The sequence below is a fragment of the Ictalurus punctatus genome, chromosome 5 (genome assembly GCF_001660625.3).
Source record: "Ictalurus punctatus breed USDA103 chromosome 5, Coco_2.0, whole genome shotgun sequence".
NCBI classification, from domain to species: Eukaryota; Metazoa; Chordata; class Actinopteri; order Siluriformes; family Ictaluridae; genus Ictalurus; species Ictalurus punctatus.
The window spans coordinates 17,344,039-17,362,422 of NC_030420.2; the positions used below are offsets into that span (position 1 = coordinate 17,344,039).

General features: G+C 38.5%; 1 protein-coding gene across 2 annotated transcripts in view; it reads right to left on the reverse strand.

The window, feature by feature from the left end:
* Positions 1 to 18,384, reverse strand: part of cux2b (cut-like homeobox 2b) — a 159,052-nt gene that overhangs the window by 8,769 nt on the left and 131,899 nt on the right. For both annotated transcript variants that reach the window (XM_017468990.3, XM_017468989.3), the window contains exons 15-16: positions 18,057 to 18,384; positions 8,852 to 8,953 (exon numbers count right to left, since the gene is read on the reverse strand). The exon at positions 18,057 to 18,384 is cut by the window's right edge and continues 317 nt beyond it. In XM_017468990.3, the coding sequence (XP_017324479.1) occupies positions 8,852 to 8,953; positions 18,057 to 18,384 (430 nt within the window). The remainder of the gene's footprint in view (positions 1 to 8,851; positions 8,954 to 18,056) is intronic.

Sequence of the window (18,384 nt, forward strand, 5' to 3'; positions counted from 1 at the left end):
TCTCTTATGAGTTATCTAAAAAGATCACAGTATCAAATGTAAAATTGCATTTTAAGAGTATTAATTACCTTTGTCAAAAATGATACACATTAACATTACACATAATAAAGCACACATTTTCATGCTTAAAAAAAATTTAAATGAAAAATTAAAATAAATGAATAATAATAATAATAATAATAATAATAATAATAATAATAATAATAATAATAATAAATTAAATTTTAAAAAATACCAAAAAAATAAAATGCTTAAATAAATAAATAAATAAATAAATAGATAGATAGATAGATAGATAGATAGATAGATAGATATAAAGAGTTGCTTGAAGTTTCTATAGTGCCCACAAATTATTAGTACAGTACATAAAACCTTAAGAAATTAAAAAATAGCATTCCACATTTGGGCAGCTGAGAAATCACCAGGGTCTGTCTTTCCTCCCTCATAGACATTTACACCACATGCTGCTTCTGCAAAGCCACCTTAAAACTACTGTTCCACCAAGGATTAAACGCTGACGTGCAATACGAGATGGCCTGCCGCGACGAAGACAGGACCCTGGATCAGTTCATAGAACTGGCCATTCACACTGACAATCTCATTCGTTCCAGGAGACCTATGTGAGTGCCCAGCCCTCTCAAGCAGCAGCCCAGTAACGACACCAAAGCCATGCAAGTCGGACGAACCCAGCTCTCCATGGAAGAGTGCGAGCACCGCATAAGGAACCAACTGTGTCTGTACTGTGGCTGAGTGGGGGTACATTAGAGCTGACTGCCCGACCTGACCTCTTTCACTGCATGACCACAGGGTGAGTGTATTGAGTTCATCCCTCTTAACCACAACATGTGTTGTAGTCGCAGTAAAATGAGCAGTTCTGTCTAAATCAAATCACCACTAAGGCCTTGGTAGACTCAGGGGCAGCAGGCAGCTTTATTGATAAAAACCTAGCCCGGCAGCATAAGATACTACTAATCCCTTACGAGTCTCCTTTGCAGTGGCAGTGCTATTTGGATGCCCCCTGGGGACCAGCCACATGTAATACACCACCGCCAATCTCGTTCTACAAGTTGGAGCAATCCACTATGAAATAACTCGCCTCTTCCTTATCCGCTCACCCTATCACCCAGTCATCCTCGGCTTACCCTAGCTGCACAACCCATAGATCTCATGGCGGATGGAACAGATCACTCGATGGGGTGCCACCTGCGCGTCGAAATGCCTCAAACCTATTCTTCCTATGGCCGTGAGAACTACGGTTATGTCCAAGGAGTTGCACACAGCACCACCTGTATCTCAGCCTTGGAAGAGCTGAGGACTGCTAAATTCTCAGTTATGAGTAACTCATAATGCAATTTGGGCTGGCTAACTGGATGGTACTGCTAAGAGTACCTCGTAATGCCATTTGGGCTGGCTAACAGACAAGCAGTATTCCAGCCATTCATAAAGTATGTGTTCAGAGACATGCTAAACCTCTGCACGATCGTGTATATAGATGATATCCTGATTTATTCCAATACTCTGGAGCAACACATCGAACATGTCCAGGCAGTCCTGTGGTGGCTCATCAAATACCAACTGTAGGCCAAGGTGGAGAAATGCAAGATCATCATCAACATCTTTCCTTGGCTACATAATCAGTCCAGAAGATGTAGCTATGGATAAGAGTAAGGTACAGGCAGTCCTAAAGTGGTCTCAACCCACCATGGTAAAGGAGCTACAACGTTTCTTGGGGTTCGCTAATTTCTACAGGAGAAATATCACGAATTTCAGCGCAGTCGCCGCCTCACTCACTTCCATGACTAAAAGAGGTAACTCCAAGCTCCACTGGTCTGCCAATGCCATCCAAGCCTTTAATGAACTAAAAACATGCTTCACCTCTGCACCCATTCTGTGTCACCCTGATCCCGACACACCCATCGTGGTAGAAGTGGACGCCTCTAACACCGGTATTGGAGCCATCCTGTCTCAACACCAAGGTAACCCCCTAAACTGTTCCTATGCACATACTACTCCCGTAAACTCTCCCCCATAGAACGAAACTACAATGTGGGCAACTGTAAACTGTTGTCCATGAAGGCAGCATTCAAAGTGTGGTGACACTGGCTAGAGGGGGCCAGACACCCATTACTGTTATTAACCAACCACTGTAATCTTGAATACTTGTGCTCAGCCAAGAGACTAAACACCAGACAAACATGATTCTTCACTTGATTCAACTTCTCAATCACTTACCAGACCAGGCCCTAAGAACACAAAGCCGATGCCCTGTCCCGCCAATATGACTCCACACCCCAGAATCCTTCTCCAGAACCCATCATCTCGCCCTCACTGATCCTAGCTCCTATCCAGTGGGACATCATGTCCGAAATCACCCAGACCCACGCACAAGACCCGCCACCTCCGGAATGCCCTCCCCATCGAATGTTTGTTGCCAACCAGGTATCGCCACCACAATACAACTTCTAAGAAACTGGGTCTGGTGAGAAATGTTACAGTCAGATACCACAAAATTCATAAAATGCCTGCTACACCTGTGCCATGGCCAAAACCCCCAGATAACCACTGACAGGACTACTACAACCATTATCCATACCACAACAGCCTTGGTCCCACATCACCAGTGACTTCATCACCAACCTACCAGTTTCCCAAGGTAACACCACCATACTGACTGTCACTGATCAATTCTCTAAGGCATGTCAGCTAATACCATTATCAAAGCTCCAATCAGCTCTCGAAACCACAGAACAACTCTTCCATTACGTGTTTCACTTCTTCCAGAAGACCGGGGGCCCCAATTCCCATCAAGGGTCTGGACTGCCTTCTTTCGACTTCTCAACCTCAATATAAGCCTCACTTCTGGTTACCATCCAATCCAATGGCCAAACGGAATGACTAAACCAAGAACTCACCAAATTCCTTCGTATTTACTGTCAACAGAACCAATCAGAATGAAGCTGCTTTCTCCCCAGGGTCGATGTATGCACATAACTCTGTCATCAAACCTTCCACACAGCTAATACCCTTTCAGTGTGTTCTAGGGTCCCAACCTCCGCTGTTCCTTGGTCCGGGGAACCGTCTGAAGGACCTGCTGTGGACGACTGAGTCTAGTTTGTAGTCACAAACTACAGGGAAAACTCCTCTAGCGACAACTGGAGGTCTCACGTGCCCGAGTTCTAACATGGAACTACACTACCCAAGAACCACCAGGAATACATTCCCCAAGAGGCTGCAACCAGGAACTAATTACAACCTCACATGTGCCTTATTACAGAGACTATCTAAACTCTGTTTGTTTGCTTATGGTAAATGGCGCATTTATATAGCGCTTTTATCCAAAGCGCTTTACACTGTGTCTCATTCACCCATTCATACACACACTCAAACACCAATGGTAGCAGAGCTGCCATGCAAGGTGCTAACTTGCCATCGGGAGCAAGTCGGGGTTCAGTGTCTTGCCCATCAGACTCCTCAATACTCAGAGGTTGGACTGACCACACACACACCTGAATCCCACCATCCTACTCCCTTTGCAATTTTTGCACATTTCTGTATTGACTACCTGTGTTTTTGCTGCTACTGTATTTATTTAAATTATTGTATTTAATTCCTTGTCACTACTATACTCACTACCCCAATAATGTCCATATATGGTATAAGCTTATCTGCTGAATACTATGTCATGGTATGTCACGTTTACATTCATAGCATTTTATTTATATTGTTATTCTTTTGCTCTACCCGTTATATCTGACACACTAGAACTGTGTACTGGTTGGAACTACACTGTTTATTACTGTGCCTATTATAGTATAGTATACTTTTAGTAGTTATTTTACTCTCTTGTGCTGTTTGCACATGCACTTTATGTGGAAATTTCTAGGTCTTATTTAATTCTGTGTAGTCTCGTGTAGTTTTGTTTTGTTTTTATGTAGCACAATGGTCCTGGAGGAACGTTGTTGTGTTTCACTTTGAACTGTACTACCCATATATGGTTGAAATGACATTAAAGCCACTTAACTTGATTAACACAACTCCTGATTTTCTACTAATTCTTGGAGATTTATAGTACTTATATTTGATTGATTCTGTTTTGTGTACATCTCATACTAAATAGTTTTAGATCTTCAAACGAAGTATAATATAAAACAAAGGCAGTTTTTATTTATTCATTTATTGAAGCAAAACAAAAACACCTATCACTCATGTGAAAAACTAATTGCCCCTTAAACAGAAAATCTGGTTGTTCCACCTTTAGCAGCAAAAACTGCAACCAAACGCTTTCAATAACTGGAGATGAGTCTTTCACTTACTTCTAGGACTAGGACTTACTCCTATTCTTTGGATCATTGTTTTGCTGCATAATCCAGTTGTGTTTGAGTTTCACCTTACGGACCGAAGACCAGACATTCTCCTTTAGGGTTTTCTGAGCTAAATTCATGGTTCCCTCAATGATTGCAAGTTGCCCAGGCCCTGAAGAAGCAAAACATCCCCACACCATCACACTTCCACCACCATGCTTGACTGTATGATGTTCTTTTTGTGGAATTCTGTGTTCGGTTTACACCAGATGAACCAGGACCCTGTCTTGCAAGCGGTTCCACTTTCGACTCATCAGACCACAGAGCATTCTCTAAAAAGGTTTGAGGATCATCGATGTGCGTTTTGGCAAAATTATGAGCTTTAATGTTCTTCTGGGTTAGCAGTGGTTTTCACCTTGCCACTCTTCCATGGATGTCATTTTTACCCTGTGTCTTTCTGATAGTTGAGTCATGAACAGTGACCTTTATTGATCCAAGAGAGGTCTGTAGGTCCTTTCATGATGTCCTCGACTCTTTTGTGACTTCCTGGATGAGCAGTTGCTGTGGTCTTTAAGGAATTTTGGAAGGTCGGCCACTTCTGGGAAGGTTCACTATTGTGCCGAGTTTTTCCATATGGAGACATTGGCTCTCACTCTGGTTCTTTGGATTCCTAGAGCCTTTGAAATAGCTTTGTAACCCTTCCCAGTCTGACGTATTTCAATCATTCCTCATCATTTCTGAAATTTCTTTCAACTTTGGCATAGTGTGTTACTGGGTAAGACCTTTTAACCAACTTCATGCTGTTGAAAAAGTTCTATTTAAGTGTTGATTTGATTGAACAGTGTTTGCAGTAATCAGGCTTGGTTGCGTCTAGTCCAGTTGAACCCTATTATAAATGCAGTTTCACAGATTTGGGGAATTAGTAACTAAGGGAGCAAATACATTTTCACACAGGCCCAGTTAGTATTGGATAATTTTTTGCTGCAATAAATAACTAACATTTAAAAACTGTATTTTGTGTTTACTCAGGTTGCCTTTTTTGTTTTATCTTAGATTTTGTTTTAATTTCTGAATCAATTTAGTATGGGATATACACAAACTGCATTGAAAACCTGTATCCACACTGGCCCTTTGTGGATAAGATTGGACAACCCTGATTTAAAGGCTCTAAAAACCGTCTCACAGGAAGTTATTCCATAAAATGGCTGACAAAAAGAAAGCCTTATGACAGAGACTATTTTATGAGAGTTTTGCAGTAATGTTGTCATAAGTCCAGTAATGATGGACTTTTTTGTTACTACTGTATAGCTTTAGCTACAGCCTGCCAACACAGTAGGTAGTGGCATATTCTCTTAATTTACATTTTTTCCTTTGCTCTTTCTGTTTACAGTTTATAATTAGCATAGGAGCTCTACAATTTGATAATGGAAGATGGCGTACTCAACATGTGTATACAATAATCTGTGCAGTGGTTTTGTACTCTTCAGTATTAACTGACACCACCTGGAAACCCTGTCTTCTTCCCCTTCTTCCTCCCTAGCTCACATGCACTTATACAGGCATCTTTCTATCATGGTAAACTGAGAATATTTTGAGTTCATTAATATGAAATAAAATCTATCAATATTATGTTTGAATTAGCTAACATTAGGTAATATATTTAACATCAGTTAACTACTTTTTACGGATACCAAAACATTTTGGCATTGTCAGGTGGCAGAGACGGTGACATTTGCAGAGAGAGTGTTTATTTAAAACAACTGGTAATATCAAACAAAACCAAAACACTAGGCAAAATTGAAAAACAAGGAACAGGCACTGGGTCAGGTGATGTTCAAACAGAGTATCCAAGATCAAAGCAAAAATACAGAAACAACAAACATGAATAGAAGGCTTGGTACATCAGGTGCATACACAGAGCTGAACAAATACTTCGCAAAGTGAAGGTGCAGTGAGGATGCTAATATCATGTGTGTACAGGTGATTGAGTCCAGGTGTTTCCAATCAACAATCAGGTGACTGTGAACATGACAATGGTCGTGGCATGTGGGTGTTGCAGTCCAAGGTGTCCATGTTTGTGTGCGGAGGTGCATTGTGGGAAGTAGAGTTCAGTACAGATTCTAGCGTGGACATGGCAAGCACAAAATTTAGTTTTTGGTCCAGAAGAAAAAAGGTCAAGAATTATGACCCCAAAAAAGTAAACTGGAATTCAATGATAGTGTTAGATTTCACACATCATTTAAGTTAATGGTAATGAACGGTAATGCTGATTAAATACATTCAAACACAAAGATTATATATAAAATGTATTGCTCTTTTACTGTTTACTCTGCATTACTGCAGATTCACTTAAAGAATCCTCCATCCAACTGCGTTTTCATGGTTGCAGCTACTGGCAGACAGTTATAACTGCACAGCTGGTAATATTATTATGCCCTCTCCTTAAAACTGACATGCTGTAAATGTTTATTTCCCATCAATTTATTCTCTTTTTTAGGCTATGGGTTCTGAATGATTACATCATTTAATGTTTATTAGCAGGAAAAAGTCAACATTGAACAAGCTCAGCGTCAATGCACCAAATGTCCTCCCATTCCATCTGAAATTAAATGTAAGTTGGCACATTTGGCAGTTCACAATGTGACATATTAAAGGAGTTAGGAGTCAATGAGTCAAAGTGTCAGGAGATGAGAGAGTGACAGTGCTGTGTGACCCATGATAAAGACTTTCAAGCCCATATCAATCCTCCATTTATGAAAACTTTCTTTCCAACTGCCTAAAATGAATAGGAGGATCCAGTTAATCCCTATTTGATTGTGTGCAACTCTTCTGAAGTAGATGAAAAATAGCCTTAACTTTCACATACTAATGTACTGATGTGATGCAATGAAACCCAATCTGTTGGAGCCAGGTTATTTACGCTTCCCTCCAAAAGTATTGGAATGGCAAGGCCAGTTTTGTTTTTGCTATTGGAATGACGAAGTACATTGGAACATACATTGGAACATACATTGGAACATACATTCTTAAAGTAAATGACACTTGATATTTGATTGCATATCCCTTGCTTGCAATAACTGCATCAAGATGGCAACCCACTGATATCACCAAATTGTTGCATTCTTTTTTTTGCGATGGTTTTCCAGTCTCCTTTTAATTGTTGTCTGTTATGGGGGATCCTCCCTTCAGTCTCCTCTTCAGGAGGTGAAATGCATGCTTAATTGGGTTAATGTCTGGTGATTGACTTGACCAGTCTAAAACCTTCCACTCTTTTCCCCCATTAAGTGATTTGTTGTGTTGGCAGTATGTTTTGGGAAATTGTCTTGCTGCATGATGACTGTTCCTTCCAATTAGACTTTATGCATTTCTCTGTAAATTGGCAGACAGAATGTTTCTGTAGAGTTCTGAATTCATTCTGCTGCTACCATCATGAGTTACATCATCAGTAAAGATTATTGAGCCCGTTCCAGAAGCAGCCATGCAAGCCCAAGCTGTAACACTAACTCCATCGTGCTTGACCAATAATCTCGTATGTTTTGGATCATGAGCAGATCCTTTCTTTCTCCACACTTTGGCCTTTCCATAATTTTTGTAGAGGTTAATCTTGGTTCTAGAACTTTTGTGGCTCATCTCTGTATTTCTTTGCGAATTCCAATCTGGCCATGTGTTTCTTACTGCTGATGACTGGTTTGCATCTTGTGGTATGGCCTCTATATTTCTGCTCCCGAAGTCTTCTTCAAATGGTGGATTGGGATACCTTTATCTCTGCCCTGTGGAAGTTGTTGGTGAGGTCACTGTCTGTTGTTTTTGGGTTTTTCTTCACAGCACTCACAATGTTTCTTTCATCGACTGCCATTGTTTTCTTTGGCTGACCTGTTCAGTGTCTGGTTGTTAGTACACCAGTGGTTTCTTTCACAGAATTTGCAGGATATTCCCAATTTTACTGGCTATGCCCACTGCTTGTGCAATGTGTCTGATTTGATTGATTTCCCCCTCTTTTCTCAGCTTCAAAATGGCTTACTTTTCTCCCATAGTTAGCTCACTGTTCTTCATGTTGGTTTGTCCTTTTTAGCAACAAATGCAGTTTTGCTAAGACGAAACCCAGGGCTCAAAACAAGAGTAGACATTCAAAGCAATTAGTTGTTTAAACAATCAATCTAACAGGGCAACTGGGCAACAAGAAACACCCGTCAGTCACCAGTATTTTTGATCACTTGAAAAATGGGTGGGTTCAAACAAAAGGTGCCATGTTCTTAGATGTTTAACATATCTACACATACGTGTATTGCAAGAACAAAAGTGTTGTTTTTGCCATTCCAATACTTTCAGTGGGGACTGTACATTCAGGGAGGTAGATAACAAGCAAAAATGCTATCTGTGTTGATGTTGTATAACCTGGTTCCCATCATAAACATTGTAAATATATTAACAATGTAAAATAAAATTGTAAAATATGTAAAATATAATGAACCATTGTTTTGCATAGTTCTCAACCAGCAAATTGTAGTTTTAATATTTACTGGAGATCCATGTCTAGAAAAGCTCCCTACCTCCTCGCTGGGACTGGATCTCTTTCTTAGCCTGTTCCAGAATGTTCTTAATGGCGTCATCTGACCCAGTTTCTGGGGTTCGGATGCGAGGAGTGATACTCCCTGCACAGAATGTAAGAGTAAGAGAGAATGGGAGTGAGAGATTGTATATAAGATTGAGGGAGATTGAGAGAGCTATAGGGTGTCATTTTGGGGAGGGGGGGTTTCCTGGGGGTTGACCAGAGTTCCTCTTGACTGATAGAGCAATGACCTTTGAGACCATGACATCCATCCAGTAAGCTTGCAGTAGCTCCCATTTCAAAGCAGAGAAAACCAAGAATGAACAGCAAGAGAGTAAAGCAAGAGAACAGTCAAGAATTCAAAAGCATCACAATAAATATAGGGAAGAGGAAGCACTACATCTATACTTTAAGGTTTCAGATAATAGTTTGGAGCTGGCAAAATCAGTTCATTAGATGCGTAAGGGTGACTATATGGCTACACTGTATTAAGAGTTGATAAGCATAATCAGTATACAGCAATATAATATATAGTGGTGCTTGAAATTTTGTGACCCCTTTAGATTTTTCTGTATTTCTGCATAAATATGACCTTAAACATTATAAGATTTTCACAAGTCATAAAAGAGAACCCAATTAAACAAATGAGACAAAAATATTATACTTGGGTCATTTATTTATTGAGGAAAATAATCCAATATTACATTTCTCTGAGTGGTAAAAGTATATGAACCTTTGCTTTCAGTATCTGGTGGGACCCTCTTGTGAGCAATAACTGCAATTAAACATTTCCATTAACTGTTGATCAGTCCTGCACATCGGCTTGGAGGAATTTTAGCCAATTCCTCGGTACAGAACAGCTTCAATTCTGGGATGTTGGTGGGTTCCCTCACATGAACTGCTTGCTTCAGGTCCTTCCATAACATGTTTATTAGATTAAGTTCAGGATTTTGATTTGGCCATTCCAAAACATTACCTTTATTCTTCTTTAACCATTCTTTAGTTGAAAACTTGTGTGCTTAGGGTCATTGTATTGATGCATGGCCCACTTTCTCTTGAGATTCAGTCCAGGGACAGATGTCCCGACATTTTCCTTTAGAATTGATTGGTATAATTCCGAATTCATTGTTCCATAAAATGAAGGCAAGCTGTCCAGGCCCAGATGCAACACACTGTGCCCAAACCATGATACTACCACCACCATCTTTCACAGATGAGATAAGGTTCTTTAAGAGCTTTAGTAAACTGGTAATGGGCAATGGGAAGCAATATTCTTTTTGGAGAGCAGTGGCTTTCTCCTTGCAACCATGCCATGCACAACACTGTTGGGTCAGTGTTCTCCTGATGGTGGACTCATGAACATTAACATTAGCCAATGTGAGAGAGGCCTTTAGTTTAGTTTAGTTAAACTCATCTGTCACATACCAAAAAAAGGTGAGATTTGGCAGGACATAAACAAAATAAATCTGCATTATTCCCTCTCTTTTCAAGTGCAAACAAGTATATATTTCAACATCATAAATATCTAAAGGATATGTCTCATAAAAGGTTTCAACAAAAATAGGGTTCTTCATCATCAATTACGAGCTCATTGATGTAATCTAATCTGTCTGCCATCTCATATTCATGGGCAGAGGCTTCTGTAAATATTTAGTTGGAACATAGAGTTACGTAAAGTTTAATGGTGCAATGCAAAAATATTTAGTAGTGCGAAACTTAGTGCCCCTTTACGTCGCAACTAGGCTAAGTTGTAACTTGCACAGCTGGTGCAACCGGCTACTGGAGAGAATAATAATGGCCTTGATTTTCCTCCATTTGTACACAATCTGACTGTGGATTAGTGGAATCCAAACTATTTAGAGATGATTTTGTAACCTTTTCCAGCCAGATGAGCATCAACAAATTTTTCTGAGGTCCTCAGAAATTTCCTTTGTTCTTGCCATGATCCAATTCCATAAACATGTGTTCTGAAGATCAGACTTTGATAGATACCTGTTCTTTAAATAAAACAGTATACTCGCTCATCAAGGCCAAGGTGTAAACACCTCACTCTACTTTCACCTTCAAATTAACTGCTAATCCTTGATGTTCACATACTTTTGCCACTCACAGTTATGTAATATTGGATGATTTTCCTCAATAAGTAAATTACCAAGTATATTATTTTTTGTCTCATTTGTTTAATTGGTTTCTCTTTGTCTGCTTTCTGGACTTGTGTGAAAATTTGATGATGTTTTAGGTCATATTATGCAGAAATACAGAAAAATCTAACGTTTTCACAAACTTTCAAGCACCACTGTACTATGGTATTCCGTAAACACAATGTTTTCATTACTGACATTTCAATATAACATCATATAACAACATGCAGTCCCATACAAAAGACCATATTCTTCACAGTGAAGCAATCCCATGATTCTTCTTCCATTTTATTTATAATATAAAAAACATTGTTGGTTGTTTATTTCTGTAGCTAAACAAACAACTAACGTAATGTAATCAACGAGCTATATATTATTTTAAAACTACAATATTGTGAAATTTACCATAGGTTAATGATATTATCAGAGTATTGTACAGTACCCAGTTGTATTGTTTTTGGTACTTAGTCAAAAGAAACTAAAGGTACTTGTGGGCATGGCTAGCGGCACTGTTGTTTGCAGGTTAAAGAACACATAAAACCACAAGATAATCTTCTTGTTGCTGTGCCTTTGTCGTCAAAAGCAACACTTCGTTAACAAAAAATAAATAATACCGATTGAGGTGCCAGCTTCACAGAGGACTGTGTCATGAATTAAATACTTATGATTTTATTATTTATTTGAAAACCGGTATTAGAATCTCAAGTTTTATTGGCTCTGATAATGCCCACCCCCCTGCCCTTTTTTTTCCTCCACAATATGGTCACCTGATAATCCCCACCCACCAGCCAGCTCTAACCTATCATATGACAACTTCCAACTGGGGAGACTGAAGGCTAACAGGATTCTGTGTCACAGGGCAGCATAACAAACTCAGTGTCTGCCATCTTCCATGTAAGAGAGAGATGGTTTGTATGTTTTGTTAAACCTTAGCTTGACAGGTCTAGTTCAAAGGTAATCATAAATCAATATGATGTTGAAATGTCTACATCAAAAGGTCATCACTAATCATCCTTATCTTGACAGTATAGGTCAAAGATAAATAATGTGATCTGTGTTTTCACACAGATCAATCAAATCAACATTTGAGCTTGACAGATGAAGGTTATAGCTAAATAACGTTGTTTGTGTTCTTTCACATAGATCAATACATTCATGTGCATTCCACACGTACATATATGCATATGCCCTGTCTATAAAAGGCTAACACTCCTAAGAGTTTGGAAACCTGGCAAAGGATTGAAAGAACTTCCAATCTCTCCTTCAAAACGTTCAGACACCATGGATTTCTCAGCAGGTAAGAAGATGTATTTTAAACAATTAAAATAGTTAATTATGAATTGAAATAGAATGTATATGTAATTATCCAATTTGATACTAACCTATATAATAATTATTGTATGAAATATTCAGAACCTTTCTGATTACAACAGAGATGATCCTTCTACTTATCCGGTCATATATGTAATCTGGTACGAGACTATGTCTAAAATATAATCTTCAATACACTTATATTGCAGAGCAAGACCGAACTAAGCTCATCTGATTTTAGTGTCTAAGATAACGTATCAAATGAATGCAAGCCTACTAGGTAATTTCAAATTGTCTCTTAGATGTGTGTAGTGGGCTAAAAGGTAACTTTAAGTTAGTAAAAGTATATTTTATTTGCTTTACTGTTTTTAGACAACAGCGTTGTGATTATTTCTAACAACGAGTTTCCTGAGACATCCGCGCAAGGTCTTTTGAATCTGAGATCAACTATGCGCAAGTCGTAATATAAAATAATGAATGTTTCATACTGTAAAATGTTTCATATGCATTTATATATTTTTTGTTTCATATTCAGAAGTTGAGGACATTGTGACTATCAGTGGTGGTGGTGATGATAATTCAAGCGCTTCACGTGAGATATGATGTATATTTTACCTTCTATTTTTCCCCAGTGCAAAAAGCTCAGTCACATGTTCTGTGACTTATAGATATGAGTGATTTCGAAAATGTTGGTGCTATAGAAGAACAAGAGGAATTCAACTCGGAAGTCGACATTCAACTCGACCGCGAATTAGAGGAGATCGTCACAGTGTGGCATGAATTCTTCCAAGTAAAGACTTTATTGGAAAACTTTGGACAGCTTGATAATACATTTGAATCTGATCAAGGTACAGAATTTGTCCTGTTACTGTACAACACACTTGAATCCTTGAATAGATGCGTCACAGTGAACATAAGTTTGATTAGAAAATTGTATGATAGATATGGCTCAGAAACGACCGAAATGCAATTTGGATACAGAGACTAAAAAAATTTGAACCGAAAATACTCCATTACCCTATGATTTCTGTTATGATGGAACCAGAGTTGTTCAAATGGTCTGTTGCATCATGAACTGTACACAACCCTGAACCCATATTTATCTGATCCGATCAACTGTCTGAATGAAAGTTTAATTCCTTCACACCAGGTTGTTAGTTAGAGCCCTATTCAGAGTTCAAATTACAACGTATCAAACACACTGGTGATGCCATACAACATATTTTCTGAATTAATTCAATGTCGAGTTACAAAATAACCTAAATGAACAAAGACAATCCATGCAGATAAATCCTTGTTTAATAGATGCAGTGAATCAACTCAATGAAAATATGGTATTACATCCCGGATGGCATTACCTTTTAGCTTTGAATGAGCTAAGAGGATGTGGGGTCATTGTGGGAAAACACTTTTCCCAGCCATGATAAAAATAACCAAGAAACTCAAAAGCCTTACGTATTTGTCCATCTTCACAGTAACCATCTACAAAATAGTTACCAAACCCAGCTTCACCTTCGTTCAATGCATGTCGAATGGGTAGGTTTTGTGTGTTAGAAACATATTCGAGCCATTGTATGGAAGGAGATGAGAGAGATTTCTGTCTGCTGATGTAATTATCAAGCGGTGGAATAGCTCAAATGTCTTTACGCAGGAACTTGGTTCTAAAGATTTTCATGCACACAGATGCGATTGTTATGCATTTAAAAGGATCGACCTTTGTACTTTTCAGAATTTCATCTCTGAAAGCTAACAGCCCTTTCTCAAAATGTCTACGTCATTCACACAGTATTCGGCCGTCTCTTCTTGAAATCAAAGACTTTGTCAGAAGCTGTTCTGTACCACTTAAAGAATTTTCCTCTATCCTTAGGCATCATGCCATCTACACCGTAAAACTTAGGGTCAGGATACGGTCCTACATAATCCTGATGTTCTATGGTTTTCCAGAAATGGGGAAATTAGCCTTTCTTGCTTTCTGAAAATCCCATGGCTTTCGGGATGCTGCTCAATTTCATGGGTAAGAATGATAGGCTATGTAGGACTGGCAAAACGCGGAATCTATGAAACACTAAATTTTCCCGCCTTGCTCCATGATTCGGGTGTGATTCCTTCTTTCACTAAATGATTTAACAAAAAGGTATGAATTGAACCCTCTAGCATTATGTGCGATAAACGTATAACCGTTGTATGTATTACAACGGAACTTCTTAAAGAAGGCGCTGATGCATTCATCCCCTTCAGCAACCCACTCCTCTCACTCAAAATCAATACAGCATAAGAAATTAGCTACATGAGTTCCTGTTTCCTGTCTAGTCTCGAAATCATAAAACACATAATTCTTAATTGCGCGTTCTTTCCTAGCCGGCTGTAAAAAACATCTATGCTCAATATCCGCATTGAGTTTTTGGCCACAGAGTATGCATTTGGAATCTGCACACGTGTTCTTTATGTTTAAAAGGTTTCTCCAGTATCACACCTTTACATTTATCACTGTAGAATCCCATTTTACACATAGAATATTCGCCTTCACTCGATTGAATCTTTGCTTTATGCCTGTTAAAACAGTATTGTGATCTACATAATCTCTGACACTCTGGACATTTAGTTACATTCTTAGGGTGTTTGTGACAATTGGGATCGGGAGAAACGTTGCAGATATAATCGCATTTATATTTCCATAAAACGTCAAACTCTGAGTGACAGAAATGACAAACATGACTCAATCCTAAAAGACCATAGATACTTTTGACCCCATAATAGTGGTTGTCATGCAAAAACAAGTAAATAGTTTTTTCATGGGGAGTCTTGCTAGTTTGGAAAAAAAGAGTGTATCCGGCTTGTATATGATGTATATGAAACTGTATACGATTACGATTTTACAATTCAAATATCTCAAAAATCTCGATACATCAGCAAAGCTGACTGCGGTGTTAACAGATAATCCCACATCATGTTGCAATTGTCTAGTGATTTGTTCAGTTTGAAACTCGTTTTTTTCATGATTCAAAATTTGGGTAACGCACAAGGCAAAACACATGTCGTCTCTGTTGTGAAAAATGTATAGATTCTTAATTTTTTATTGTATGGTTTCTGAATTGAATATATGGCCTATTTTCCTTCTAATTGCACCACCCCGAGGTGGCCGGATGATCTGGACGACTATTTCAAGGGTATTATCAGTAAAAATTTTGCGTTTACTCTGAATTGCATTTTCGAGCATGGTCAGAAAAGATGTAAATCGATGACACCGTTGACTAATTGAATGTGTGATGAAAAATTGATCGTATCACATCTGATTTCAATGGTGACGACATCCTCAGCAGAAATGGAATTATTAGTGATTTCAATCACACTGTTTAAAATCTCTAAAACATAATTATGAAATTCCACAAAGCTGTCAACATTAGCGATCGAAGAAAAATTCACTCTCCTCCTAATCTCAGTGTTGTTGAATCTGTCACGATTAATTATTATATTATTAGGATCTAACCCATCACCATCTTGCTCATCTTGGATATTAGGATCTAACCCATTACCATCTTGCTCATCTTGGATATTAGGCGAAGGTACGTTTTCCATTTGAGAATCTTGGATATTAGGTGATGGTACATTTTCCATTTGCAAATCTCAGATATCAGGCGATTGCATGTTTACCATTGGAGGGTTGTACTCGTTTCCCGAATTTTGTGGAATATTGGCAGGGGGTTCGATTAAGTTAACCAGACTTATAACCTCATAAGACTTTGATTAAGTTCGTATAACATACCATGAGAACATAATGGTCTATGTTCCTGAGCGATTTCTGGAGTTGAGACGATATTGTGATCGGGATATAATGCCATATTTTCATTGAGTTGAATCACTGCATCTATTAAACGAGGATTTATCTGCATAGATTGTCTTTGTTCGTTTAGGTTATTTGTAACTCTAACGCTAACTAATTTTGTAAAAAAATATGTCATATGGCGTCACCAGTGTTTTTGATACAATTTGACTGGAATTTTGGCTGGGATTTTCATTTTGAGTATTGCTCTGGTCTGACGATCTTAAATTTTTATTCAACTGGTTGACTACTCCGATTAGATCAGAGTTTAATTGTACTAAATGGCCGTGTTCATTTAGGTTATTATGTAACTCTGACAGACATTGATTTAATTCAGAAAATATGTTGTATGGCATCACCAGTGTGTTTGATACATTGTAATTTGGACTCTGAATAGGGCTCTAACTAACAACCTGGTGTGACGGAATTAAACTTTCATTCAGCCGGTTGATCGCATCAGATAAATATGGGTTCAAAGTTGTGTACGGATCATGATGCAACAGACCATTTGAAGAACTCTGGTTTCCATCATAACAGTTATATCATAACAGTGATTTCATCATAACAAAAATCATAGGGTAATTTTCAGTTCTAATTTTTTTAGTATCTGTATCCGAATTGCATTGCGGTCGTTTCTGAGCCATATCTATCATACAATTTTCTAATCAAATTTATGTTCACTGTGACGCATCTATTCAAGGATTCAAGTGTGTTGTACAGTAACGGGAGAAATTCCGTACCTCGATCAGATTCAAATGTATTATCAAGCTGTCCAGAGTTTTCCAATTAAGCAGTCTTTACTTGGAAGAATTCATGCCACGCTGTGATGATCTCCTCTAATTCACGGTGGAGTTGAATGTTGACTTCCGAGTTGAATTCCTCCTGTTCTTCTATAGCACCACCATTTTCGAAATCACTCGTATCTATGTCACAGAACATGTGACTGAGCTTTTTGTGCTGGGGAAAAATAGAAGGTAAAATATACATCATATCTCACATGAAGCGCTTGAATTATCATCACCACCACCACTGATAGTTACATTGTCCTCAACTTCTGAATATGAAACAAACAAAAATATAAATGTATATGAAAGACTTTACAGTATGAAACATTCATAATTTTATATTACGACTTGCGCATAGTTGATCTCAGATTCAAAAGGCCTTGCGCGGATGTCTCAGGAAACTCGTCGTTAGAAATAATCACAATGCTGTTGTCTAAAAACAGTAAAGCAAATAAAATATACTTATATACATATTTATTTATTTTTATTATTTTTTTGGTTGGCTGTGTATGGAAATTCATTATTAATCATTTACTTATTATTTCATCATCCTTATGTATGTTCGTGTGTGGGAATGCACCAGAACAGGATTTAAAGTTTACTATTGACAATAATCATTTAGCAATGACCTAAATATTTATCAGATGTGTGGGAACACAACATATTACAACAAACCTAACATTATTTATCTATAACCTTCATCTGCCAAGATCAAAGTTTGATCTATGTGAAAGAAAGATAAGGATGATTGGTGATGACCTTTTGACCTAGACATTTCAACATCATATTGATTTATGATGATCTTTGACCTAGACCTGTGAAGATAAGGTTTAACAAAACATACAAACCATCTCTCTCTCATGTACATGAGCTCACAGATACCTACAAATGGCTAATGGGTTAGTGTTACTGTGATTGACAGGGTAGAGGGAGTATAACATCCCTCCTACCCAAACAGCACACCTAATATTGCGCCCTAGGCTCCCGGCCATGGATGCCTGTGGCATCACCAGGATTTAAGCTTGTTCCCTATCTCCTGACTATAAGAAAAATACTTTGCTTTTGTTTGTGAATGTGCAGTAAATAAATACTGTGGCAGGATACATTTGAAAGTGGAAAGAGAAAGGCTTGTGCTGGTATGAGACATACCTCTTTGGCGAACTTGGATGGTACGCAAAGCCAGGATGTTTTGTTCATCAGACAAGAACTGCTTCATCTTGATGAAGGGCTCCTTGCCTTTGACTGTCAGCTTCCTCCATGGTTTGGGTCGAGCCAGAATCTCACTGACGGAGCCTTGGGAGAGGCCCAACACATAGTGCCCAAACACCCGCTGGCCAATATTATGTTTGAGAAGCTGCTCTTTCACTTGATAGGCTATCTCTGCTGTGTCTAGATGGTCCTCGTCTCCACCTCCTGAGCTCCCACACTCTGACTGGTCACTGGCTAAGCCGGTTTCAATCACTGAGGGCCCTGAAGC